The sequence below is a fragment of the Pteropus medius genome, unplaced genomic scaffold (genome assembly GCF_902729225.1).
Source record: "Pteropus medius unplaced genomic scaffold, Ma_sr-lr_union100, whole genome shotgun sequence".
NCBI classification, from domain to species: Eukaryota; Metazoa; Chordata; class Mammalia; order Chiroptera; family Pteropodidae; genus Pteropus; species Pteropus medius.
This window is the reverse complement of record NW_024349798.1, coordinates 11,043,582-11,070,502: the sequence shown is the minus strand read 5'-3', so window position 1 is coordinate 11,070,502 and position 26,921 is coordinate 11,043,582. Positions and strand designations below refer to the sequence as shown.

Genomic DNA, 26,921 nt, shown 5'->3' with positions numbered 1-26,921 from the left:
TTTAAATATCACGTGCTTATAGCATATATATTTCGAAAATGAATCGATCGAATCGAAGAATGAAAACAACGCATCGTGGGGTAGAGGGGAAACGAGAACCTTGATTTTGGACAGGTCTTAAGGCTGCATTTCGTTCTTAAACCGATAACTGCTTTTGAAAACACTGGCAATTAAAGTTCGAAACCCTGAACGTGGGGAGGCTAAGTTGCAGGGGACGCTGGGCCAATTTTCTCAAGTTTCATAATCACGAGCAAGGTTCTCTTTCGAGGGATGGGGGGCATATGGATTTACTTAACTCAGATGTGTGAGAACAGGAAGGGGAGAGCCTGCCCTTCTGGAGAAGCAGTTCTTTCTGCTTGGCCTTGCCAACCTTGAATTTTCTATACAAGTCTCCCTTTTGGGAGAGGGGAGGAGGGGGTCAGAGACGAGCTTTGGTGAAAGTGGGTAGAGAGGCTCCCGGATAGGAGACACGGGCAGCCGCCCGTGGGCAGCGGGGCCTTCTACTGAAGTCTCACTTCTTCAGGGGTTTGTCACAGGAACCACACACACTATCTCTTTCTAGTCATCCTACATGAAGGAGGAAATTACTCTCCCACAACCTCATTACTAATCATCTAAGTATTTCCAAGAAATTTCCAAGAAACTTCTTAGTCTTAATTCTGAGAAGTTCCTCCACATCCCCAACAAATCTCTGGAAAACCAAACCCGGGCAGTGGAACACCAAAGAGAAAGCCAGCATTTCTTTCCGGGACTTGTATTTAATCTTAACGCTATACTTTGACAAATTCTCAGAAATGTATCTGGTGCTTCCAACCGGCTGGATTTCTGAGAAGGGAGAAGCAGCTTACACAGGCTCAACAGAAAGAAAGGTCTGGAACCCCGTGCCCCGCCACCCTGGCCTAGCCAGGAGGGGGCCAAGCAGTCACACAGGGTGGGGCCGGCTTACCTGGCACCTTGTCCACGGACGCGAACACGGAGCGCTGCACTGTGGGGTCGCTGCTGCCCCGGCGGCACTGGTCGTAGAAGCGGAAAGGCAGGTGCTGGGAGGAAGAGGAGGAGCCGAGTCCAAAGCCTAGGACTTCGGTCGTTGGCTGGATCGGGAGGTCCAGGAGGGCTATGTTCAAACAAACCCATGGTCACACTCAGCGCGTGGGACAGGAGCGGAGGTGACGAGACTTTGGGTGGGGCGGCTGGAGCCGGGGTGGCTGTGGCTCTCCCGGGCACATCCCTTGGGTGACGCCAAGTACGTGGCTGGCAGCCTTGAGCTGGGGAGACCAGCACGATACCACAGGTCCCGCCTGAGGCTCAAAACACAGCCTGGCGAGGGGTTCACGGATGGACCTGGGCCAGGTTCCAACTGGGATCCTCGGCTTCCACGCACAAAAGGCCAAAGCTCAGACTCAGGTGCGGTTTCAAGACCTGAGGTGAACGGGGCCAATTCTGCTCTGAGAGCTCACATACATGCATGCATAGGGAAGAACATGTGGGAGTGAGGATTCAGGCATCTGTGCATGCATATTTATGAGTGTGTGTTTATCTGTCACCATTGCAACCTCCTTTCCATAAACAAGTCTCATGATCTCGCAATTTGGAGGGGCTTTTAAAAATCAATGGAAGAAATATCCAAGGTGTTAGTTCTCACAGCCACTTTATGGCATAATTCTCAATTTTCAAATGAAATATTTAGCCTTCATACCAGCTGTGAGAAATTGCTTTACATTAAAAAAAAAAAAAAAAAACCCTCCAAAAATAAATCTTGAAAGAAAGGACTGAATGATTTAAGCCACTTTGCACATTACAAAATGCTTCTGTAATGATTTCACAGGCCAAGTTTCAACTAAATGAGAAATAAGATGAGGACTATATGAGATGTGGGCCTGCACAAATCAACAGGGCCTGTGTGAGAAAGATCAGAATCCACACGTCCAGAAAGCCCGCCTTTCGATCTTTATTTTTAGGTAATCCCTTGAGAAAGCTCTCCTCCTCCCCCAGTGGGAAGCTTCTCAGAGACTACACCAGAATGAACATCAGTGCCTGAACTCAAAGGCATTGGTATCTTGAGAGTGTGTCTATAATTTTAGGAGTTGATAGCATGATTTTTCCCCGAGGATTGTGTGGGGCCTTCTGCCCTGGTGAACAGAACACCCTAACCGCAGTGCCTTATGTCTAAGAAAGGTGGGGCCTTCCTGACACTGGGCAGTATTGGGCCTCCTCACAAATCCCTGTGAAATGTGAAGTGACTTTCAATTTCGGGATCAGTCACGGCCCCTCACCAAGCTGGGAGGCGTCTCATGAGAGCTGGGAAGGGGCGGGATTTAGAATAAGAAGTTCTGCTTCTGGGTTCTTCCAACTAGCTGCCTGTGTGGCTTCGGGCAAGTCGCCAAGCCTCAGTTTACCCCTTCTATAAAATGGGCAGAACGGGCCCTGCAGATCTCAAGTGCTGTTTTATGGATTAAAGGCGGCAGAGGAATGTGAAGCATTCTGTAAACATAAGCGGGAAAGCATCTGTGCACAGGAGTGAGAACAGCTGTCCCACACTGACGCCTGACTGCACGTGGCCACTTGCCCAGTAAGGAGATTTCTCCTCTTCCCTGCAGCTCCAGAAACCCTAGATATCAAACACCTAGGAAGTGGGAAGTTCCGAACAGATTCTCCATTGTCTCACCGAAACACAACTCCTGAACCATTCGTGCCCTCTTCTAGGGGAGTCATGGGGGTTCTCAAGGTCAATGTGAGAACCACGCAACTAGCCCTCTGGGGCAGAAGCACCCAGAGGGCTCAGAGGACACTCCGTCAGGACCAGCCACTCACCTGCTATCCTCTGCATCTTCATGCGCCTCGCCTGGATGCGGCCCTTGGCCAGGCGCTGCTTGGCGATGATGCAGCGGATGTGGTCTGAGAAGATGAAGGTGGCCTGGAGGATGGGGAAGGGCTTGGAGTGGGGGCTGGATGCAGGCTTGTGGATGGTGATATTCAGCGCACGGCTGTCGTCCTCCACACCAGTCACCTGCATGTCCTGCAGGGGGAGGAAGCCAAAGGAAGTGGTTCGTTAGGTTCAGGAGGAGGGCGGCTGCTCAGAAGCTGTGGGACCCACGTCTCATCTAGAAGATGCCCCCTGGTTTCCACTTTGCCTTCGCTCTGAGGGAGATCATCAGCCTCCCGAGCCTGAGAATCGGGGATGGACACAAACCTGGCCAGGCCCAGGGGGAGAAGACTTCGTGGGAAGCAGAGCGGTCAAAAGGAACGGGCGCTGGTTGTGGTGGTGGCAGTATGGTACTCGGTGGCACTTGTGACAGCCAGGGAACGAAGAGGTGCACCAGCCTCTTCCAGGGGCCATGGGGAACCCAATGGTCCACTCCAAAATTCTTCTGAGAAGCCACTGGTAGCAGACCCAAATTCCTATGCCATCTGGCGTGATCTCGGATATATTGGACCACTTTCTTCCTGTTTTTCTTAAGGGGGCATCGCTGACACCCATTTGTATGTCTCCGAAGAATTTCTGGTCCCGAAAAAAAAACCAACTCCAAGAAAGAGAGGGGAGGGCAATTTAGCAGATATCTGAAGACAGCTACATTTGACAGGTGGAGAAGGAACTCAAGAATAGCAAGTATAGTAACGACAAATTCAATCTAAAACCTCAGACTGGACTCTGTGTAAAGAATTTGCTTCCCACAAAGGTTTGAGGTGATTTAAGATAAAAGCCTGAGACGGGAGATAGACATGAACACAAGACATGCTAGAGGCGGCGGGAAAAACACTGAAAAAGGCTCAAGAAGTAAGATGGTTGCTATTCGTAGGCATTAAATTTGGCACAGGTTCTCTCGAAATAATACCTGCATTGAAATGATGCAGTGGGGATTAGATGAGATGTAACGCATTTAAAACGGAGAGGTTGGCACATAGTAACGGCTTGACAAATAGTGGCTATTGGAAGACCACCAAAAGAAAAGGTTTATGTGGCTTTCATTGTCTGAGAGAGGACATGTATTAGTCCTGTGAGGGAGAAAAACACTTTCCTGACACTAAATTCTAAAGGAAATTGATCATAAGCCTAGATAAATAAGAAGCACTAAGTCACCTAATGGACAACCGCTTACATAGAAGTCTTTTTATAAATGAAAGATTCTTCATAGAGTTGTTTCTTGTGTCACCCTCGGTAAAAGACATTTTTTAAAATGGAAATATCCTGAAAAGAGAGGAGGTTGGGGAAAAGGTTGCGATGGCATCTTCAAACGCACGGGTGGAGAGCAGCGTGGTGCCAGCACATCACGCTGAGGAGAGGCGGATGTGGGTTGGCCTGAGCAAGGCACTGCCAGCAGCCAGGCCTGCCCGGCGAGGACACGGACTGCCTCAGAGCAGGGCAAGTCTCGGGCCTGGAAGAGTTTGCTGGATGTTCATGGACTGGGGGTCTGGTAGGAAGTGTGAGCTAGAAAGCTGTTTTCACCTCTTTTATTTCTACGCTTCGTTCAACAAACCAGCTGGCATTAGTCACCTATCACAGAGACAAATGAGAAAACCCAAGCCCCGACTTGGCTTCAGGCAATTTAGAGTCCAGCTCTGCTGGAGAGGGGGTGAGGACAAGGGAACTCTCACACACTGCCAGCGGCAACGATCATTTCAGACAGGATTTTGGCAGTGTCTCTGAATACTGAAAGCAGGCACACCCCAACTTCTTGGGATCTGCTGAGGGAAACCCCTGCCGAAGCGCACAAGGAAGTAAGGCCAATTCTGTTCGCAGCAGCACTGCCTGTAAAGGTAAGAAGCTGGAAACGGCCGCAAGGCACCGGCTAAATATGCCTCGATATCTTCGGGTAGCTATTAAAAGAATACCAGTAAGTCTGCATATGCTGACATGGTCAGCTCTCCAAGACACATATTGAGTGAAAAAAACAAAGCTGAGAATACGTTCAATGTGACACTGTAAAAAATACACACCCATCTCCCCTCTCAAGTATACATACGGTTTTTAAAAACAGCATGTAGTTATACTTATTTATGCATTTGGCAGACAACCAGAGAACCGGGAAGGATTACTAATAATGGGGGGAAGGGAGTGTAAAACTGGGTGTTGGTCAGAGGACCTGGCCTGCATCTGTGAGCTAGTTTAATTTTTTTCAATGATAAAACGTAGTCCTTGTGTCCCTAGAAATGAACTGTAAAAATAAAAAACATTTAAAAAAAGGAAACTGTAAAGGTGATACTCGTGTGTGTGTGTGTGTGTGTGTGTGTGTGTGTGTGTGTGCGAGAAGAGCATCTGCAGCTCTTACCTGTAGGAGGCCCGCGAACTTGACCACTCCCCAGCCAAGCCTGGACACATCGGGCTCCACCAAACTCATCTGGTAAATATCGACAGCCAGGAACCGCTGGACCATGCCACCATCCTTGGTGATCACCGTGCACGCGATCAGGTCGCTGTTGTCTGGGGGGAGGGACACAGGGAGCAGAATGAGGCGGAGTCCGGCTGCCCAGCCTGATGGAGACACTCGAGCTGCCTCGTGCTCTGCCGGGCAGCAGAGCCCGGTGGTCGGAGCCCAGGCTTGGAATCACACGCACATGGGTATGACGCCCTCCTCTGAGTTACACTGGGCAACTTTCTTTACCTCTCGAGCTTCGAAGCTCTCATCTGAAAAATGGGGATAACATCCAGCCCTCTCTAAGTGCTATTTGTGAGGACAGATACGAGGTACATAAAGCATCAGTGCAATGCTTACTGCACGTCAGGGACTCAAACTGCAGCTAAAACAAACCAACAAACCAACGAACCAACAAACCGAGAATCTGTTTGCAGACCACTGGACGTTTGCACTGTGATGGCGTTCGCCTAAAATCAGTAGTGATGGCGAGAGTTCCCTGCTCGGCTACAGAACCACCAAGCCCTCAAGCTGGTGTCCAGCAACTTGGAGCCAAGCTCTGCACTAGACGGTGTGTGATCCTGGGCAACACACTTGGCCCCTCCAGCCCACGGCTTCCCATTTGTAAAATGGGAATAATGTCCTCTATCGTGAGATGTTTGGTGCATTAAATGAGAACAGAAAGATAAAGCATTGAGCATGAGGTCCTCAGCGTATGTTGGGTCCCTTCTCTTACGTCAAAATTACCCCAATTCGAAGTCTAACTTAGTGCCTGTTCTGATGGCTACAAAATCATCAGAGTAATATAGGACCATTAAATCTACAGTCTGCTCTGAGTTTCCTTCAACGGAATCCTCTGCTACATGTTTTAAAAGAAATAGCTGAACCAGGAAACAACCTAAAAGACTCCAAATAGGGGAACAATTTGAGAATGACATTTTCCCCCATCATATGGAAAATTATATACCCTTTTAAAAATGTTTAACCAAACTGTGAACAGTGGTTACCTATGGGGAGGGAAGTGAGAATTGAGGGTGGGGATGTGTATGTGAGGAATATAGATGGGAGAACTTGATTTTTGCTCTATATGCCACTGTATAGCTTGAAATTATTTTAAAATGAGAAAGTATTCAAGATGTACTTTTGAAATACATATTAAAAACTTAAGATAAATATCTTACTTGATTTTGATGTAAAAAGAAAAAAAAGATATCCCTACAAAGGAACACAGTGCAGAGAAATATACTAAAACCTTAAAAGAAGTCTCTGCTTAGAAGAACGGTAGGAGGTTTTCTTTTAAACAGTTTTATTGAGGCATAATTTATATGTCATAAAATTTACCCATTTTAAGAATAGTTTGTGTAAATTTACAGTTGTGCATTACTATGTTCCGGTTGTACAACACTTCTACCACCCCAGGAAGTCCTGTCGGGATCACTGTAACCTAATATTTGGCTTAAGTTTATTGGGGGGAGGGGGTAATTACACAGATGGTGTCAATTCTGGCCCCGAACACGTATGACAACAAATTTGGACTCAGGTGTTCACCAAGGTTTTCCCCGTTTTTACTTTTCATTTATATCTAAGGGATCTGAGATACATTTCTCCTCTCTCAGGTACTACCCGCTCCCGGCCCCCAATTTCACCCTCTGAGAGCATCCTCCATCTGGGGTTCCGGCTTCATGGGGATGACTTCCAGTCCATCTTCTTGGCTTTTCCAGCCTCGCGTTTCTGTCACTTCTCCTTAGCATATGACCATCCAGGAAAGACAGATGGCAAACACCAGCACCAGACAGGCTGAACTCTAGGATTCTACTTTCTTATTACCTAAGGCGAGAATCTTCCTCCCTTTCTCAATAATTTAAAAAGATTTCTAAAAACGGTTTTATTCAGAATTTCTAGTTCCACACTGGAAGACATCTAGTATTCTGTATTCTCAGAAATGCAAGCCCTTTCATCCTTCCTTTTTCTTTCCCCTGTCTTCCCCTCCCCTCTCTAGACAGGACAACTCTGCCTTCTCCTTTCCCACATTCACGAAGGGTGTGACCTGGAAAAGCAGGCCCAGCCATAGGTGTGGGTGTCAGTGGGGTGTGTCGTGAGCGTGGGGTTTGTTAGCAGGCAGCAGGCAACATCCCCATAAAGCCCAGCGGCCTCAGGGGCTTCGGGGGAAAAAAGACCTACCACCTCCGCCACAAAGAACAGGAAAAGGAAGAACTAAACCCCAAAGCGGAACAACTATCAGAGATGCAATTGGGACATCAAAGCCCTGTGAGAGATTTCGTAAGAAAACTAAAAGCGACTTTCACCGTCTGGGAAGGAGGGAGACCTGGCTCTGCGGAACTCAGGGGCAGTTAAGGAGAAGTGCAGCGGGCTTCCGAGGACTCGAGGGAAGGGCGTGTCCTTCAGAGATCAAGGGGATGCTGGTGGGGTGACTCCTTCACCACCTTGGCCCTCTCCTGCTCTGCCCTGGGGGAGAGGGGTCATTTTGTCACAGTGTCTTAGACAGAAGGGGACCCAGGAAAGAGCTGCTGAATGGAACCCAATTTTGCCTATTGCCTTCATGCAGATACCTGTGAATGTCACTCTGAGCCAGGGGGAGCCATGCCAGGGGATGAGGTACCAGGAGGGACTCGGGCACATGAGAGGACCTGGAGGCTGGCAGCTATGTTGGGATGTGTGGCGGCCTCATGAGCTTCCCTGTCTTCTTCTCAGGAGTGCCCTGTGGCCAGGGAAGGCCAGTGTAGGTGACAGTTCCATACACTGGCACTAAATCTTGCTGCCTATCTGAATCTCCCAGGTCTTTCTTCACCATCCTCACTTCAAAAGGGGTGGGACCTAGCACGCTATTAAAAAAATTTACAGAAAATTGTCTGAAGACAACGTGGGAGGATATCCATATGACCTTAGTGGCAGGGAAGGGCTTCTTTAAGAAGAAATGAGAATCAGCACAACAAGTAAATATAAGATTGATAAACTGACTCCATCGAAATTAAAATTTAACTCATATACAACAAATGACTTTATAAATAACTAGACTAGGGGAAATATTTGCAAAATATCTCTAAGAGGCAAAAGATGAATAAAGCAGCAAATAAAGCAGTGAATGGCCCCCACAGGCCATTCACAGACAAGAGAATAGGAACAGCCACTAAACACACACAAAGGTGCTCCTTCTCATGAGAAATCGAGAAAAAAATTAAGACAAGATACCATCTTCTGCCCATGGATTGGCAAAAACAAAAATGTCTGATGACGTCAGGTATTGGTGAGGACAAACGAAAACTGACATTCTCAAATGCTGCTGGTAGGAGAATCAATTAACGTAGCCACTCTAAAGAGCAAATTAGCATTATTTATTAAAACTGAAAGTTTCACACCGTATGACCTGGCAATTGGTATGTTCCTAAGAAAAACACATCTGTGGGCCAAGAGACACAAACGAGGATGTTGGCGGCAGGATTTGGGTCTGTAATGTCCCAAAATAACAGAGAAGAGCCTAAAAAAAAAGTGTACGTTCTTCATTCAGTGCAAAGCCATATGGCAACAACAAGGAATGAGTTAGATCTTGAGCTATTTCACGAATATACTGTTAAGTGGAAAAAGCATTTGCAGCCTGACACACGCCGTGTAACATAATTCTTGTAAAATGAAACCACATAAAACGATACTACACATTTTCTATGGGTTCAAGCATGTGGATGTAAAAGAAAAATCTAAGAAAAGGTCTGGTGAGTGCACAATGATACCTGGTTTTTTTTGGGGGGGTAAGAGGTGAGATGGAGGGTGCGGGGTCAAAGTCATTTTAGTTATCATGCTATGTTCCGATTTTGCTAAAGGAAATGAGGTCTGTTATGTGAGTATCTAAAATTAAATAAAGAGAAAAGTGAACCTCTTTCCACACTCATACACGAAGGGCCTCAGGTCCTCTCGGGCCCAGCCTGGGTGAGGGGAGCAGCGCCGGGCCATGCTGCTGGCCAGCAGGCTCTGCCTGATCCCTAGGGCTGCGATAATCATCTCAAAAAGGCGAGAAGCTGAGGGCTCTCCCACAGCGCCTATCGGCACACAGGTGTGCACGTTTCTAAACTGGCCAGGGGTGTGAGCTGCAGAGTTCTGGTGCCCAGTTCAACAAACACGTGGGTGTCAGGAGCTGGACTAGGGAACCAGACCCAGAAGAACGAGGTTTGGATCTGTGCAAGGGGCTCGGGGGCCGGCAGGGATGCTGGGGCAAGGACCACAAAACCTGTGTGGACCGAGTCTCCATCCAGGCATCCTACAGGCAGAGCAGGTGGGGTGACAGATGTCTCCTCTGCTCCCCAGGACCACAAAGGTGTGGCATGCCTCCCAAAAGAACCTAACTCCTGGGAGAGGTGACAAGTCCCTCCTAGTCCTAGGTACTGCCTTTGTTTTATTTACTTGAAAGGAGAGATTTGCCATTCTATCTTACTTGAAAATATTAAGCTTATCAAACTTTGAATAGATAACTCCTTCATATCTTCCCATTTAAAAAGGTATGAAATTTTATACAGCAGATGCTAAGTCTCCCCAGAGGCAACCACTGTGTGAATTTCTTGTTATCCATCCACTATGTATTTCCAAGGGTGCGTGTAGGTATGTTCTTTCCACCTTGTCTTTCACAAACGGTGGCATGTCATACCCTCTGTGTTGTAGTTTGGTCACTTAACCACGCGTCTTGGCGACCTAGCAACACACAGGGACCCTCCTCACTCTTTTTCAGAGCCACACCCTCCCCCACTGTGGGGATAAGGAAGAGATTTAACAGCTCCCCAGCTGATGGAACATTCTCATTCATCTGCGCATGTGAGAGTAAATCTTTGGGAGTGAGGTAGAGCTTGTGCCTGATTTTTCTCTTGAAAGCACTGTTCTACTAGAAGTAATTTCAAAAGGAAACTTCATATCACTGCCATGAATGAAATATTAGAATTCCTTAGAATAAATAAGGTGACCGTGAAAATAGATTCAAAAGACCACTTTATTAAGTTGTAGCCTAAAGACTGCTCTTCTGATAAAAAGGGAGCCCCGAGTTCAGAGAAGTTCGAAGACAAACTAGTACCAATCAGAGACATTCTCCGTGATGTAACGGAAAGGACCAGAGGGGACCGGAAATGGGTTTTCTTATGGACCATACTTTCCAAAGATGGCCATGAGCTCCCTTGGAGTGTGACCTTGACCCTCCTCCCATCAAGTGGTGGGGTTTATGTCCTTTCTCCTTGAACCTGGGTGGGCCTCTATGATTGCCTAGACCAAGAGAGTATGGTGGAAGTGATCCTAGATGATTTCTGAGGCAAGGTCATAAAAATGCTCTTGGAACCTATCCACCATGCTGTGAGGAAGCCCAAGCCGCCATGGAGACACCCGCTGAGAGAAGCCAAGGCCCCAGGCTCACAGCCAGTCCCAACCTGCCAGCTCCCAGTTCATCCTCTAGTCCCCAGCTGAACCACTCCAGCAGATGCCACGTGCAGCAGAGATGAACTATTCCCACTGAGCCGGGGGCAAATTATAGACCTGTGAGCAAAATGAATGACTGTAGTTGTTCTTCTATATCACTAAATTTTAGATGGTTTGTTACTCAGAAATAGGAAATTTCATCAGTGACGTATTGTAATTCAATGTAAATCAGTGCTGTGTCCAAGGACATTTAACGTTCTAAAATTCTTTCAACGACACCCAGGGGCTGCACGCCACAGTGTGGAAGGCTGGCTTGGACGAACAGCTCAGGGCTGGCGATTTGGGATACACAAAAGGTCCTACAGTGCTTAGCAGAAGGAAGGAAAAGGAGTGTAAGCATTTTCCAACAGAAGTTTAAGATGCTGTGAGAGAGGAGAAGGAAAGGAAAAAGCATGAAAGAGCGACTTGACCCTGACGTGCAGAAGCAGGGCGACTTGGCCTGGAAAAAAGCATCTTGGGCTTTGGAGCCATGGAGACGAGGGTTCGAATCCCAGCCCTGCCATTAAGACCGGTACTACTCTGGACAAGCCACTCCCCCGAGTCTCAGGTTCCTCATGTATAAAACTAAGACCCAATCCCCTCAGGACCCTCCGGGGGACTTGAGAGCACCCTGGAGCTGTGCCCGGTGCAATGTGCGGCAAGCAGCACGATCACAGGCTGTGTGGGCTTCAGCAGCAGTGGCTAACGAAGGGTCCTGCTTTTTGGGGCCATGACTCTCTCATCAGAACCTTCTGCCTGAGGTGAAGCCATGCTTTCTAAATGCAGGCTCCAACCTAAGCAAGCCTCTACAGAGGGAGAAAATGATTCATGGTTTTTGGTTGTTTCTCAGAACTTCTGTGGGGTCACGGAGTTCTGACCCCACCCCTGTGGCTGCCCCACCGCCCAGTCATGCTCCACCACATATGCCCATGTTGGCCTCTCCTGCACTCCACTTACTCCCTCCTTCCTGGTTGAGGTCTGTTCCCTATCTCGCCGTGAGCCCCAAGAAGGCAGGGCCCTGACCTGTCTCCTTCACTGCTGCACCCCCAGGAGGACTTGAGAGCAGCCTGGAGCTGTGCCCAGTGCAGTGCCCGGTGCAATGCCCGGTGCATGGGCAGTGGCAGGTGCTGAAGAAGTATCTGTCACTGGATGGAGGGATGCTAATGTTTTCTGGTCCTCTCATCTGGAGGCAAAGGACCACTCGACAACCAGCTTTTCGGCCCTGGGCTGCAAACTTCCTCCACAGTTCCCTCTGACAGGCTGTAGCTCATTACTGAGCTATAACTGGGGCTGATTGACTTTTGCTGTATTTAAACGATCCCTTCGTAGTAAAATATGGTACCAATACCGTAATTTAATTCTTGGCAGTGGTGGCTCCACCTACATCCAGCACTGAAGTCTTTATCTTTATCCTCACAGTGAGATTTCTAGGCCAGCTGAGTTCCAGCGCTTTGAAATCCAATACCGTGGGCTGTAGGGCCAATTCTTGGGCCTCCACCGCTGGAGTGCAGATTAGCAACTCTGTAAACACGGCCTAGTCTTTCAGGCACATGTTGTTAATCAGAGGTCAGGAGGCCCAGGGAACAGGGTCCACTGACTCCCTGAGAAAGGCGGGCTCACTCTGGGATGTAAGACACCGGGCCCACAGGAAGACTGCACCGCTGACAAGACCAGAGTTCCTTTGTCATCAGAAAGGCACATGACTCCTTTTACCAGTAACGAGTGGTCCCTGCCCCTTCTGCATCCGGGGGCAGACTGGTCTCTACTCTAGGGGTCCCCAGGCACGCCAGGGATTAGTGAGGGAGATTGCAGCAGCCTTGCGGGGCGAGCTAAGGTAAGGGGAACGCTAACATTCCCGGAGTCGGTGGCCCCGTCCTGTGGGGACCCGGTGCTGTTTGGAGCTTTGGCTCTCTAAAGCCATGTACTGAAAGATTGCCAGGGCTGAGTTTTTGGATAGGGGACCTCCGCCCGCCTCCACCAGTTTATGACTGCTGCTGACACCGTGACCAACCTCTATCGTGTGCTTCTGTGTGCCAGGAGCTGCGCTGCTGCTTGACATGTTTGGGACACCATGAGGTGGGTTCACTGACTCCAGAGGACACAAACTGTGGGATGTCAAGTAACTTCCCCAAGGGCACATCATGGATAACAATGTGGTGAGGGACAGAGCCAGAGCGAACGGGTGACCTTCATGCCATCCAGAACAAGCTGACCGGGACCTGGGACCTTGTGCTCCGGGTGGGGCCAGAGAAAGAGGACCGACCCTCGTTTGCTTCAGAGATGGGGGTTGGTTCTGGCGGGGGGACAGTCACATGACCCAAGCTCTCCACAGGCAGACTCCAGGCATTTTGATCTCAGGGTGCCTGACAACACAGAACCACCTGTATGCTCCTGGGCTGGCCTTGGCAAGGTTCTCCTTCGCCGGGCACGTGGTGGCCCCTTCCAGTACCATAGAGGGACAGATCCTCTGCCCTCACAGAGCCTTCAGACCAGTGGACGGATGGCAGCCCTTTGGAGCTGTCCGACACTGGGCACTAGCTGGGTGAGACAGAGAAGGCACTCTGCGGTACTGAACACAGCCTCACCGGTGACTCCAGGGAGAAGCAGCGTGGCACAGCTCTCTGATGACAGGATGCAGCTGAAGGGAGAGGCCTTAACTGACCAGTAAGGCGTGGCTGAGAAGTGACTGATGAATCACTGGACACCAGTAGGCTCTCTGGAGGGCAAGCATAGGCGGTGCAAGGTAGTCAATCAGAAGCCCAGCAGGAAAGTGCAATCCATCTTCCAGATGTCATCACTCTATCAATATCTACTACAAGAACGAAAATGATAGCCGTTCTGGGGCGTAAGAAAGTTACTCACACACGTTTCCTTGTGCGCTACCCCAAATGCATTGAGAAGGAAGCCTTGTGCTGATTCAAACGCAACCGGCAGAGCTGGAGTGACAGGGAGCCTGGTCAGTCGGATCCACCACAGGAGAAGGGTCTTGTACAAGTGACGCCCAGACCCTCTCCAGCCTGATTAATATCAGTGGGGAGACTCCACGCAAAGCCCATGACATTCGAAAGTCAAAACAAGAAAAAGATCCGGTTGCTCCTGCTCAGGGTGTGAACCAGCACTCAATTAGGCTGCCGCTTCTCCTGATGGTCAAATCAATCCTTCGAAGAAAATTAAGTAACCATTTCTCCATCAACCCAGCAACAGCTTATAGGTTATTTGCTGCAAGTAGCAATCAATTACTTTGTCTTCTTTGAAGCTCCCTAAAGCCTTTCTTCCCAGCACAGCACACGGGTAGGTGTAAAGCACATTTCCTGGATGGAGAGCAGGTCTTGTCACATTTCTAGTGCCAGGCATACAGGGTAGTCCCGCCAAGAATAAAGGGAAAAAAAATGTACTGGTGTTGTTCCTCGAATTTGCAAGGGGAACAACAATTAGGGATGTAGATATTAGGAGATGGGCTGAAATCCAATCATCCAGGGAAACTGTGACCTAGTGCTCGGTTCCAAGATTTAAACCAAGGTCACCGGGGCTACCCCACGGCTGCCGCACTGGCGATCTGGCCCTTGACCACCTCTCCTCTTGGCCCCACCCACGGCTCCTAGAGCTCCACGCTCTCTTAACACATTCCAACTCCACTTCCCCACCTGACACTGGAGACATGCTGGGAACAGTCCCCAGCCAGGCCTGAGGGCTGGCCGCCTGGAGCTGCAGCCCCATTCTCTGGTCGTGTTGGCCCTGCATGCACTGATTTCACTTGGGTTGCCTCCTCTGTAGGCCGAGGTAATAAAATGACAAATGACTTTATGGCTCTACTTCATGATATGCATGTTGATATAGTTGGGGAGAAGGGCACCGATGTCAGCAATTTACTCTGCAATGTACCAAAAAGAGAGGGAAAAAAAAGAAAAAAAGAAAAAAGAAAAGATGGGTTGATGGCCGAATAGAGGAAGAGAACTAGAAAAACGTCAGTGGTGGATGTAGATGGTGGGCACATGGGTATTCACTGTACAAGTCATTCGCCTGATTGATGCTTGAAATTTTCCAAAATGAAATGTTGGGGAGGGGGGAACTGACCTCCTAGGGTTGTCGTGAAAGTCAACGCCAGTAACACAGCAGCGTGCATGACACGCGGGTGCCGGGCAATCACTGGTACCTGCAAATGTGATGATTAAGTCTCTGGTCTTCTTTATATAACCGCTTTGTGTGATTACTACAAGATTTTCTTGCTGTGAAAATCTATTTGGTTCCTGAATTTAAATAAAAGGAATTTTTACAGGAAGAGTTTGGATGTGGGGGGATACCCGTAAGTGCTCTTTCTAGCACCTCTTAATATTGCAAAATCTTAATGTCGCCCAGTGGATTCTGGGGCCACCAAGGACACTATATCGACACTCGCTTTGTTGGTAGGGGTGGGTAAATCTGTCATTTGTGCATTCAGCCATTATTCAAGCAGATATTGTGTGATGGGTCGGTGTCTTGATGACTGTTAAATGACCCAGGCTCAATAAATAACTAGAGGAAAGGCACTGGTGCCATTTCCAGGTGAGAAACCTAAGGCTCGGGCAGGCCAGGAACCTTGTCCAGGTTCCCACAGGCTGGGGATAGTGCTGGGCTTGGGCTCAGCACCACCTCCATCCAGAAGAGGGGTTTTCCATGGCTACTTCCTTTCTCTTGCTTAAAATGCAGATGCTATGACTAGTGAAATGATGTGACTGACTGTCACAATGCAGCCCAGAAAACCCGCCATGTCTTCACCTTTTCCCCTTGGAAAATTTGATGAGACTTTCTTCTTGGGAGAACAAAGAGCGAGAATGACTTTTCCTGTCCCCACATGTCTGGACATGTGTGGGGCAGCTCTCTCTGACTGCTCAAATCTACATTGAGATGGGTGACTTGCAAAAGCCTTATTCCTTGTTCCTTCTTTGCACCAAACAAAGTTCACCGATAGACAACCGGGTGAAAATGTAATTACCAGAAACGGAATCCAAATGCGCAGCAATTCCAAGTAGAGCCTGGCATATCCCCTTATCAAGTGACACACAGCTTGCCACAGAAGGCACAGCAATCTGATCTTTATAATGCATTGGTGACCACACTTATCTCTACACTCGCTCTCCCCAGAATGCCACATTTGCATAGTACATTGCATAATTTCCTCTCTGAAAATGGCCCTGTTTAGCATGAGTAAATAAAGTTACCTAACTCTGAGGCAGCTGAATGGAATACTTGAGATTTCCAAGAAAAGATTTGAATACCTAAGCTCTTCACTATGGACTGCGAGATGGTCTGACACAGGATGACTTTCAGTCAGCTCCCTCCTTCCTGCTACTCAGCAGCCCAGCGTCCGAGGGTAGAGGATGTCCAGGTCTTCAGAAGCCCACGTAGCCCCCCTACCCAGCCCCTCATGATTTCTCTGCTCTGGGCCCCTCCAAAGGATGCGGTCAAGCCCACCTGGGCCTGGATCAAGGCCTGCTTTTCCCTTCCTTCTTTTATTCCGCCACCTGTCTCTCCAGCCAGTATTTGCCTGCTGGCTACTAGGTACCGGGGACTGGGCTGCAGGGATGAAGGAGGTAGACACATTCCTGCTTTGGGTGACCTTTCTAAGCCTCGGTCTCCTTATCTGAAAAATGGACACACTACTTACTTCATAGGGATTCTGTGAGGAGCAAATGTGATGAGATGCAGAAAAAGCCCGTGATTTTTCTTTACAGGGGTCTTGCGGGCACATGTCTCCTTTCTCCCTCTGGAGAGAAGGTTCTTGAAGATAGGACCAACTCTTCCCTTGGATTTCTTTTTTAAGACACTTCATCAGGAAAGCGCACATGGGCATTCCAGAGAGCAGATCCTGCCCAGCGAATTCTCCCTTTTTGGGTGGGGGAGGGAGGGGTTCTGCCTGGGAGAGAACACCAGCTAGAGAGTTTTCCCCAAGTGTCAAAACCCCCAGGGTTTATACCGCTAACAACACCAGAAAAGGCATATGTGGGTGCCGACAGGCATCTGCAGGGGGTCTGTGCACCCCCCGAGGCTGGCTAGATTGCAGGGAGAACTCTGCTCACTGGCTCTGACGTAGGCCTTCGAGGCCCCTCTCGGGTGGGGAGTGTTCTCTCTGCTAATGTCTAACCTGGACCCTCCTCCTGTGATAGGCCAGTTGGTGGAAGAAAACAGCTTTGTAGATAGACCCGCTTACAACCACTGTCCCCCTCACTGTCCCAGACTTTTCGTTCAGGCATTTCCATGGCACTTTGCCATATGCCTGGCAAAGGAGGCCACAGGGACGGGCAAGGAGCACCTTCGGGACATCCTGTTTAGTGGGGAGACCAAACAAGTAACAAAGTGCGACAATGGCCACAGCAGAAGAAGACCAAGGGGCTGTAGGAGGCTGGAAGAGGGGCCCTCGACACAGCTGGGGGGTCGGGAAGCCTTCCTGCAGGGGGCGACATCTTAACTGAATCCTGAAAGAAGCCTAGAAATTGGCCAAGCAGAGGACAGCGGCACTTCAAGCAGAATCAAGCCACTGTCCCTCTCAAGAGGGCTCACGGGCTCCCCTCTGATGCCCCCTTGCATGCGACCCTGGCCCAGCGCTAGCCTCCTATTTTCCACCAACCCTTTGGGGTTGCAGGCTCCTTGCCTCGCTTTGTTCGGAACAGCTCCCCCTTGTCCGTCACTTGGGTCTTCCCTCGACGTCTGTCCCTTCCCTGGGTCTTACCTGCTGAGGCAATACAGTTTCATGGTGAAGAGCACAGGTGAGGGGACAGATGGCTCGGGGTGGGACCTCTGCATGCTGCCACCTACCCTCAGGTCCTCAGGGACCTCATGCAGCAAATGGGGGTGACAGTACCAGTACTTTCCCTCCAGGGCTGCTATGAAGACCAAACCACGTTCATGAAGGGCTAGAGTGGCACCTGGCAATTAGGAAAAACAGAAGTTCTCTGAATTCAGCTCAGCAAGAGCAAGCAGGGCTTGGTGAGAACAGTGAGCCGAGCGTGAGAAGAGGCCCGGGTCTGAGTCTCGGCTGGGCACTGACAAGGCTGCGTGGCCTTAGTCTAGGCAGCTGACCTTTCCGGATGGGCCTCAGTTTCCTTATCTCTCTCAAACGAAGAGGTTGGGACTAAACCACATGCCGCTTTTCTGATGGGAAAGAACGTCTAAATTTCATACCAGGGGACACATTTATGGCTAGTTGGCAGAAATTAGTTCACAGAGTGAATGCTTACCGGCATAGCAGTCTGATTTTTAATTAGATTGTGGGAATTCAGTATACTTCAAACATTAACAGTAAAATATGGGAGACCTCTGGTGGAGACAAGCCATACCTTTGGGCTTAAACAAAAGCTGTATACTTCATACACCAAATCGCCTGCTTTATGTTCCTGATCTTTTCTGCTCAAATTGAGTGTCAATAAATGTTTGGCACTGGAACAAAACTTCCAAAGCATGATTTAAAGTGGTATGGTTAATATGAAACTAAATCTTATCAGCCTAACTCTTTACAATCCTCCACACCCAATCAGAAGTCCTTCTTTAAATTACTAAACTATGTTGCAAACAAGATAAAAATCGAGAATCTCAACTATTTTTCCCTCTGAGTTTTTTTTTTCTTTTAAAAATGAACTTGAACATGAAGTCCTCTATTAAATTCACGAGAAAAGAATAAGAAAGGGAACTCCATGGAGTCATTCATTTTACTTTAGTCGTTCGAGGCGGTGGGTCCTCACAGAGCCTTCTGAAGGGTATGCTGAAGACAGCAAGGGGAAAGCATGTGTCGTGGGCCAGAGACATGGGAGAACACATGAATTTGGGAAAGTTCTGTCCTTCGGTGGGACCGAAGTATGTGACAAGGCAGTGAGGGCTGGTGGGGGGTGAGGCGCAGAGGCTGGGGACCCGTCAGTACCGGCTGTTTATTCAAGCCACGCCAAGTTGTAGAAACAGATGCCCAGGAACTGCGGACCAAGGGAAGGTTGTCATGGCAACTAAAGTTTTTGCCTGTGGTTATTTACTAAAACTAAATTCGGGTCTTTAATTGGAAGTTTATAATTAAGACCCACACTGCAACTTATGCTATACATGAAAAAGGGTTTGCTAAGGATATGAAACAAATGAACGAGAGTTCCCAATCATTCCTTATTTATCAATTTAACAAATGTTTACTGTGCCTCTGCTATGTGTCAAGCACAGTCCCAGGTACTAAGGATGCAGGAGTGGAAAAGAAGGTCCCCACCCTCATAGGGCTCACAGTCTAGTAGATGCAGACAGACTATAAACAAAGAACTTAAATAAATCTATTTGTATAAATTATGCTAACACAATGGGAAGGCAATGCTTTACCTGCTTATAAGGAAATTCTTTACAAAAGTTCATTTGCGAATCCTGCCAATAAAGAGACTGGTTTAGAAAAGTTCCATTTGCAAATCCTGCAAAAAGACCTTTTCAAAAGTTCCATCTGCAAATCTATGCTAATTTTAAATAATAACAGTTACAGTTTATTGAGTACTTCAGTAAGCTCCTGGCTCTGTGCTAAGCACTCAAATCAATACAGTGAAGAAGGTACTGTTGGCTGCAGGTTCCAGATGAGAAAAGCAAGAACCTTCCCCCGCTACACACACCAAGGGTCATTTACTTGCCCGATGTTGTGCCCTGCTGTGACTTTCAGTAAGGTCAATTCTCAGGGCCCCAGGCAGGAAATACCCATTGTGAGTCAGGTCTAAGTTCCTCCATACACTTGAAACCCAACCCCAGTCCCATAGATAGATCCTGTGGGTCACACACTACACTAAGTTAGATGAATCCTAACCAGCCGGGAGAATGATGTTTGACTGCCTGTCTTAAGACATCACGACATTTTGACCACGAGCGCTAAGACAGGATGCTGTCTGACTGCCTCTGCTAAAACTCAGCTGCGTTCAGAGCAAGAGCTGGGGGTGACTTCGCTTTGGCCGGGCTGCGTGAACATCGCTGCCTTCAGCTGCTTGCTGATTTCTTGGCAGAGAAAATCCACCCACAGGGAAAGAAAGGAAAAGATTAAAGAGAGACAGAGACGTTGGCAGAAGAGTAGGAGGAAATGATCTGTGGCGGTGAAGCCCAGACTCTGAGGAGCTGAGTGCCCTGCGCACCTGCCTCCCTGCTACAGCGCGACCTGCACTGAGAAGCCCGCGCCTGCTCGAGCGTATGCACGGCGCGCGTTTGCAGGGCTAGGATGCCACAGAGTCATATGTCCCGGGCACAGAGAAAGAAAAGAAAAGGCGGGCACTGCTTTCTTTATGTGAGAGCTAAAGGAACCTTTATGTCAGGTTGTCCACTAATAAATAAGAGCAAGGCACAGGCAGAGGGAGGAAGATGGCCAGGTCCCCGGATGCGACTCTGGCTGGACAAGAATCACGAGCCCCATTGTTTCTGCTTTTTGCCATGGGCTGGGTGCTCACCCACGATGCAGGCTCTGGGCCTCCACTTTTCCATCTGTAAGCAGGGGGTGATCACAGTACTTAGCTCCCAGATACTACGGATGAATAAGGAGAGTCGGTGCCTAGTAAACATTCTTGTCATCACCACTGCTTCACCTGCCTCCTGGCCACAGGTGAGGACACCTGAGGTTCAGCAGGGTTAAAAACATGGAGCTGGGATTCTTCCTGAAGGATCTCAAAACTTGTGCTTTTCCTGTTTCCTAACTTTACCCCTACCCACCAGACAGTGCTGCCCAGCAGGACTCGCTGTGTTGAGGGCGCCATCGGCCCATGTTCTGTGCTGTCTAGTCCTGGAGCCACCAGCCACATGCTGCTGTCTCAACGAACACGAAATAAAATGAAAATTTTCATCCTCTGTTGCGTTAGCCACACATGGTGACCGAGCATTTGAAACGAGGCTAGTTGGGCTGAGGAACAGAATCTTTAGCTCGATTTAATCTTACTGTTATTTTTCATTAATTGAAATTGAGAGAGCCACATGTGGCTTGTGGCTAGAGGAAACCAGAGAAAGAGGAGACGCTGACCGCTGTGGGGGACCGTGGGAAACGGCCCGACTTCATCTCTGGCTAGAAGCGCACGGGCCGATGACTCTCTCAGGAAACCTTGGTGACGTGGGACTTGGGAGCTCCCTGCCCTGGAAGGAATGGGGTGCACTGGCCGCACGCGCTCTTGGCTCTTGGCTCAATGTGGGAACCTTAACGCCTGTGTGTCACCTCGGCTGCTGTTGGTGAGAAGGTGGGAGAATCCCACCCCCCCCTTACCCTGCCGGAGTTCCTACAGCTGAACCGATAATAAAACAATGAAACGGGCACAAGACTAGATTAACGGGAGGACAACAAATTTAATATATGCGCACAGAAGAACCACAATAAAATAGGGCTTAAAGAAATGATCGAACCAGGCACTGTTTTTATACTTTTTAGACAAAGACACAGTAAGTTTATGAGAAACTAACAGGATGAAGAAAGTTAGTGCTCATTAGAGAGGAATGAATCTACGAAGATTTGGGTATTCTTTGATGAGGAATTTAAACTAGTAAGTTAAAAAAGAGGCAGTGCGATCTGACGACACAGACTTTCTGCTCTGAGTTGTTTAACCTAGAGGTGAGGGGTCTTCCAGGTGTGGGGAGGACACCTTTCACAGGGGAGATGTATTTCCTGTACCCGAGGAGACGAGGGAGGGTCGAGGTGCCCTTTTGGCCCAGGCTGCTTGACAAGTAACTTCAAAGTAATCCACATGCCACTGTGGGATATTTTGGCCCTTTCTTGGGCCCCGACACTGCCATGGCCCTGCAGATCCCACAGAGGGGCACAGCTCTCTGGAGCACAAGGGACAATTATAAGGCCGACAGACAGCTCACCCTCGTCTCACGTCTGGGTGGGGATATCTGCTCTGCTCTCCGGCCTGACCCCTGAGGCTGGGCAGGGTCTGGTGTGTCCGCTGCTCTCTATGTCTACCTTCTCCACGTCCTGGCCTCCACAAGGAGCTGGGCACAGTGTAGGGACAAGAAAGGCTTAGGGAAGAATGAGCTAGAAAGTTACATGCATCCAACGCCTGGAAGGGGATGTGCAGACAAAGGCTGCCGCTCAGACACAACGGCTCGGGAAGGACGCCGGATTTCTCACGGTGAGGGCCACAGGCAGCCTGGGCAGCTGGGCCTCTGGGCGGCGCAGATCCCAGGCCTTCGGGCTGAGGGGCGCGGCTGGGAGAGGCTGTGGACACCAGCTGTGGAGACCTGTTGGAGCCGAGATTCAATTACAAAGTCACACTGAGGCCCAGTGCTCACAGCTCCTTGTGAAGAAGCCACAGCCGGGCCCAGCTCCCCTTATCGAGGACCCTGATGATTCTCCCAGGCGGCGGGGACTCTGCAGTGACATTACACAGGCCAACACGGAGAGATACGTGGTGGCGATGTAGAAAAAGAGGTTGACCACCCCTCGGTCCTCCTGTCTTCTCCTGGGGCCTGGGCACACACAGGCAACCTTCCCAAGACGCGGGTTCGCCTGGCCCTTCCACAGCAGGGGCTGTGCAGGATGTGACTTCTGACATTCCTCCTTCTCCTCTGCAAACCAACTCTTTTTTTTTGGGTGCGGGGGGGGCGGGCGGCACTAAGCACTCTTCTATTGGTCACTGTGCTAGATTGTGCCTCAGAGGCTTCAGTGGAACCTGCAGCAGTGGCTCCCAATCTTCGTTGCATGTGGCATCACTCAGGGATCTTTAGGAATAATGATGTCAGCTCCCGCCCCTGCACACTCTGATTTCACTGGCATGGGGTGTGACCTGAGCATTGGGAGTCTTAAGAGCTCTCCAGGTGACTTGACTCTGCAGCGAAGTTTGCAGACCACTGCCTTCCAGCACCACCTGAGGACGCAGACTTGGCCAAGGCCACACTGTGAGCAACAGTGAACCCAGTCTTGATGAAGAAGCTTATGATCCCGCTATTATAATGCAAAGAACTCGAAGCCCACCATTAATTCAAAACAAAACAAACACAATATCCTTCTCATCTGACTCTGAGACATTGGGGGGCAAGATGTTTCAGGCCATTCGGGAAACAGATGTCTAATGGGGCCAAAAAGCTGGTGAGGTTCTCATGGACAAGGAGGGGGTGTTGAAAAAAACACCAGTAAATATACAATGCTGTAATGCCATCCCGGGTCTGATGGATTGCCTACGGCGTCCTCGGGAGTTAATTAGAACAGCCCTGATCTCAGTCCTATATGTCAGCGCTTTTTGCCATTAATGATTCAGATAAAGAAAGATGAAAAATAATAGGGCAGGGAATGAAATTAATTGAGGTAAGCCTTTTAAAAATATTTCTGATACATCAAATTCTAATTAAAGATTAACACACACAATGGAAATATTAAAAGGCACTTACAGAGGCCCCCAGAACACAGGGAGAGCATGATATCTGTCAAGGGTGAGGGAAGTGATTAAATCTCTTAGATGAGAGAATTGGTCATGAGGCACTTACTTACAGCTGTAAATTTAAATCGAGAAAACAGCTTTACCCACAGCCTTCTAGAAGGGCACTTGGCTAGAAGAAAACCTATCAGCTGGCTTTGCTCTTGAACCTGCAAAGTCCACTTAGAATTTTAGCTATGGCTTCAGAGATTCAGCTACAGGGAAGTTCAAAGCAGAGGGGAGAGAGGGAGAGGGGGAGGGGGGGTGGGAGGGAAGGAGAGAGGGAGAGAGAGGAGGGGGGAGAAGAGAGAGAGAGAGAGAGAGAGAGAGAGAGAGAATTTTTAAAAATGCTCTTAAAATAGTGTTTCCTAAACTTCAGTCATTTTTTTACCACCTCAAGGATTTTTTATAGTTGTAGCATCTGATTTGATGCTACATTTATTTGATATTTTTCTTAAATTACATCCCTCCCTTTTAAATTTATTTTAAAAGGAAACTCGGCGTCATTTACGTAAGTACAAAATTAGCACCATCTGTCAATAGAGGACATAACAATTTATATGGACAAAAACATTCACAGGTGTACCACTCGAAACTGACCTGGAAAGGTGTGTCCCTAGGGCCTGGCGTGAAAATGAAGGCTATCTAATGGCATGCACAGAGTGACCTCGTTTTATGTCAAACAAACTCGTGTGGTTCTCTTTGGGTTACAGTATAGTGACAAGTGATTTTTTTAAATGCTTGTCTCTTTTCTAAATTTTCCACAGTGAACTGATAACACTTTTTAAATAAAAAAATAAATTTATAAAAATTTCGGTGGTCCCGTCTTCCTCCTACAGGTCCCCATTCTTGGGAGACAGATCTGGAAGGACACGTGGGACTATTATCCCCAGGGAGGGAGGGGACAGGGGAGGGGCAGGAATTACCTAGTTTTGTTTTCTTACAAGGACAATGTATTTGTACGATATTTGTGCAATTAGAAGTTAATGGAAAACATTAACTTCCAAAGTGAAGGTCCCATTTAGTGTCGATCTTATGATCTTACGCAACTGCCAAGCTTCCAGCCCCCAAACCCCGTACCCATCCAGGGTCAAGGGGGCCAACCGCCCGGCCTCTGTTCAGGGAGCTCGATGATCCCGCCTGGCACAGAGCTCACTTGTTATCCCCGGACAGAGCTGGCTGTGGAGACAATGCCATGTCTGATCAAGGTGCAGACAGGTAGGCGGGGCAGAACATGCAGCAGCCAGGCGGGGATTAGGGCCTGCACAGAGCCTCGCTCCCGCACAGGGGTTTTTTTTCTTGCTCATTCTCCACTCTCTTCTGCTTGTTGCCCTTCCTGTCTTTCTTCTCTCTGGTTTTCGCTCTTAAAGCATGGCCTAGAAAAGGCAGGCTTTCCACGGTCCATAACATTACCGCCCACTTTTTCCTGCTATTTACATCAAAGATCCCAAGCTCACACATTTGAAACCGAATGTCATTTAAAAGATTACCGACTTAAAAAAAAAGATTAGCAACTGTTCAAAGAAGAAACAAGTCATGGAAAATCTGACTTTCATTCTGGTTCTGCTTGATCACACCTCCCAAGAAAAATGCAGAGACTTCAAAGGCATCCGGGTACTGAGGGAGCCCAGACCTGTGAAAGGTTACTTGCTATTTCATGGCTGATCCACTGGTGGACAACTTTTTCCACTGCTCTGTCAGGGGTGGTGTGCTTAAAGGCCCACGGCCCCTTTAAACTAGCCCCCACTTCTTCATAAGGATAACTGGAATCCCTCTACAGACTTTATTGATTTAAACGTGATTCATGTAAAATTTATGGCGACCACGCAAAGCTAATTTTTCACATTTGAGTTATGTTTGAAGAACACGGCAGAGGCAGTAGGGAAATGAGAGAAGGCATATTTGGGCAGCAGGGGCCCAGGCAGGCAGGAACCCAGAGGAAAAAAAGGCGGGATTCTTTCTAAAGAACTCAGATGCAAAAGAGATGCATGAGGCCAGTTCTCAAGAAAGGCAAGGCCTGGTGTACTTGGTCGGCTGTGGCGGCCAAGACTTGGATTGGGGGAGTGGGGGCAGTGCTGAGAGTGCCTCAGACTTCAGAGGGCGAGGCCTCCTGTGAGACGAGCTACCCAGCTCTGAGCAGCTGGTGCCTAGAGGGCCCGTTAAGCCACAGAGCCCCGTCTACCTCCTCCCACAACCTTGCACCTGTAGGTGAAGCCTGGCCTCCGGGGATTGGGGAGGGGCCCTCCAGGCTGTTTACTGTAATCACACAGGAGAGCTGGAAACTTCTCAGGCAAGGCCTGACTGGGACTGGCAAAGAGCTTCTGGGTCAAGCCTCTGGAACCCCTGACTCACATCACCTTTCAGTTTCCCTTTGAGCCCCCGGGGCTTGCATCTTCTGTTACCCAAAGGTGACATAGCAGCGGGACCTGTTACAAGGTAGTTCATTAGGACACAGGCTGGGAAGGGCCTTGCAGAGCCAGCAAGTACTCCACAGAAAAGGCGGGGAACGGGGCATCACTGAGGACGGGGTCAATCCTGCTTCCTAACGTCACTGTTATAAAAGAAGACAGAATTAAACTACTACGGCCCCCCACAGGCTGAGGAGACCTGCCTGCCTACTGTCCCAAGGCCCTCAGCCCCACCTGCTCCCTCTCCAATAGGTCATGAGGCCAGCGGACCCTTCTTCCCAGCCTCTACCCAGCAGACTCGTTGCCCCATCCTGTAGTCTGACTCGGTCTGGGCCATCATCATCTTGCTCCAGGTCCAAGATTACCTCACCATCACCCGTGACTGTAACCGTGGAAGTGACCTTCCTGGAGCACACATCCCAGTGAATCCCACCTCTGCTGGAGGCACAGCTTTTCCTTCCTGCTGAGGGCCGCCCCCTTCGGCACTGCCACGCCCCCCATGCCCTCTGCATTCCCGTCCTGTACTCCACTGAGTCCTGGGTAAGCCCTGCTCTTCCCTGCCTGTGCTGCGCCCTCCGTCTGATGTGCTTCCGCCCACCCCTGGGTGCCTGGCCGATGTCTCCTTCTTCAAAAATGAGTTCGTCCTGCTCTAAGAGATATTTACTTGGTGACTACTCTGTGCCAGGCAGAGAAAGCCAATCCGTCATGCCCTCCTTCCGCCAAGGGAAGTAGAAGAGAAAGAGACAAGCGAGTTCAGGCAACCCCCTGGAGTGTCCAGGGAGGCATGGCCACAGCCCTCGGCCCTGGGGGCTGCTGTTTCTCTGGCCGAGCACCACAGGATATGTCGGCTGGCCTTTAGAAGGCCACAGTGCACTCAAAATATACACTGTTGAGTCCTGGACTCACGCTTGTTGGGACAAGTATGGCCGTGGATTGGCTGAGGAAAGGTGGCTTCCTTTCCAGATGCGCTGACTCCGGGGCCCGGGTTCTCTGCAAGAAATGGCAGGGATGGGCCACTCTATCGGTGACTGTGAGCTGGAACTCCTCTCTCTCTCCCTTTGCTTTGCTGAGCAGCTCTAGCTGAACTCATGTGAGATGAAGGCGCGCTCCATGCAATGCCCCGAAGGCTCCCTGGGGTGGGGTGCGGCTCCGGAGAGGAGGACTCCTGGGATGGGCCTTTGTCCTGGCTCCTTCCTGCTCTGTGGGGACTTCAACACTCTGGGGGAGGGAGGGGGAGCACCTGCCTCCTGTCCTGTCTCCTACTAGAATGGGGACAATCATGACAGTGAGAACGATGAGAGCTGACACACACAGAGCATTATATTATGAGCCAGGCACTGGACTAGGCACTT

General features: G+C 49.3%; 1 protein-coding gene across 1 annotated transcript in view; it reads right to left on the bottom strand.

The window, feature by feature from the left end:
* Nucleotides 1–26,921, bottom strand: part of CLEC16A (C-type lectin domain containing 16A) — a 199,619-nt gene that overhangs the window by 45,980 nt on the left and 126,718 nt on the right. Inside the window, 3 exon segments of the mRNA XM_039885578.1 lie at nt 947–1,114; nt 2,812–3,016; nt 5,268–5,419. Of these exon segments, the coding sequence (XP_039741512.1) occupies nt 947–1,114; nt 2,812–3,016; nt 5,268–5,419 (525 nt within the window).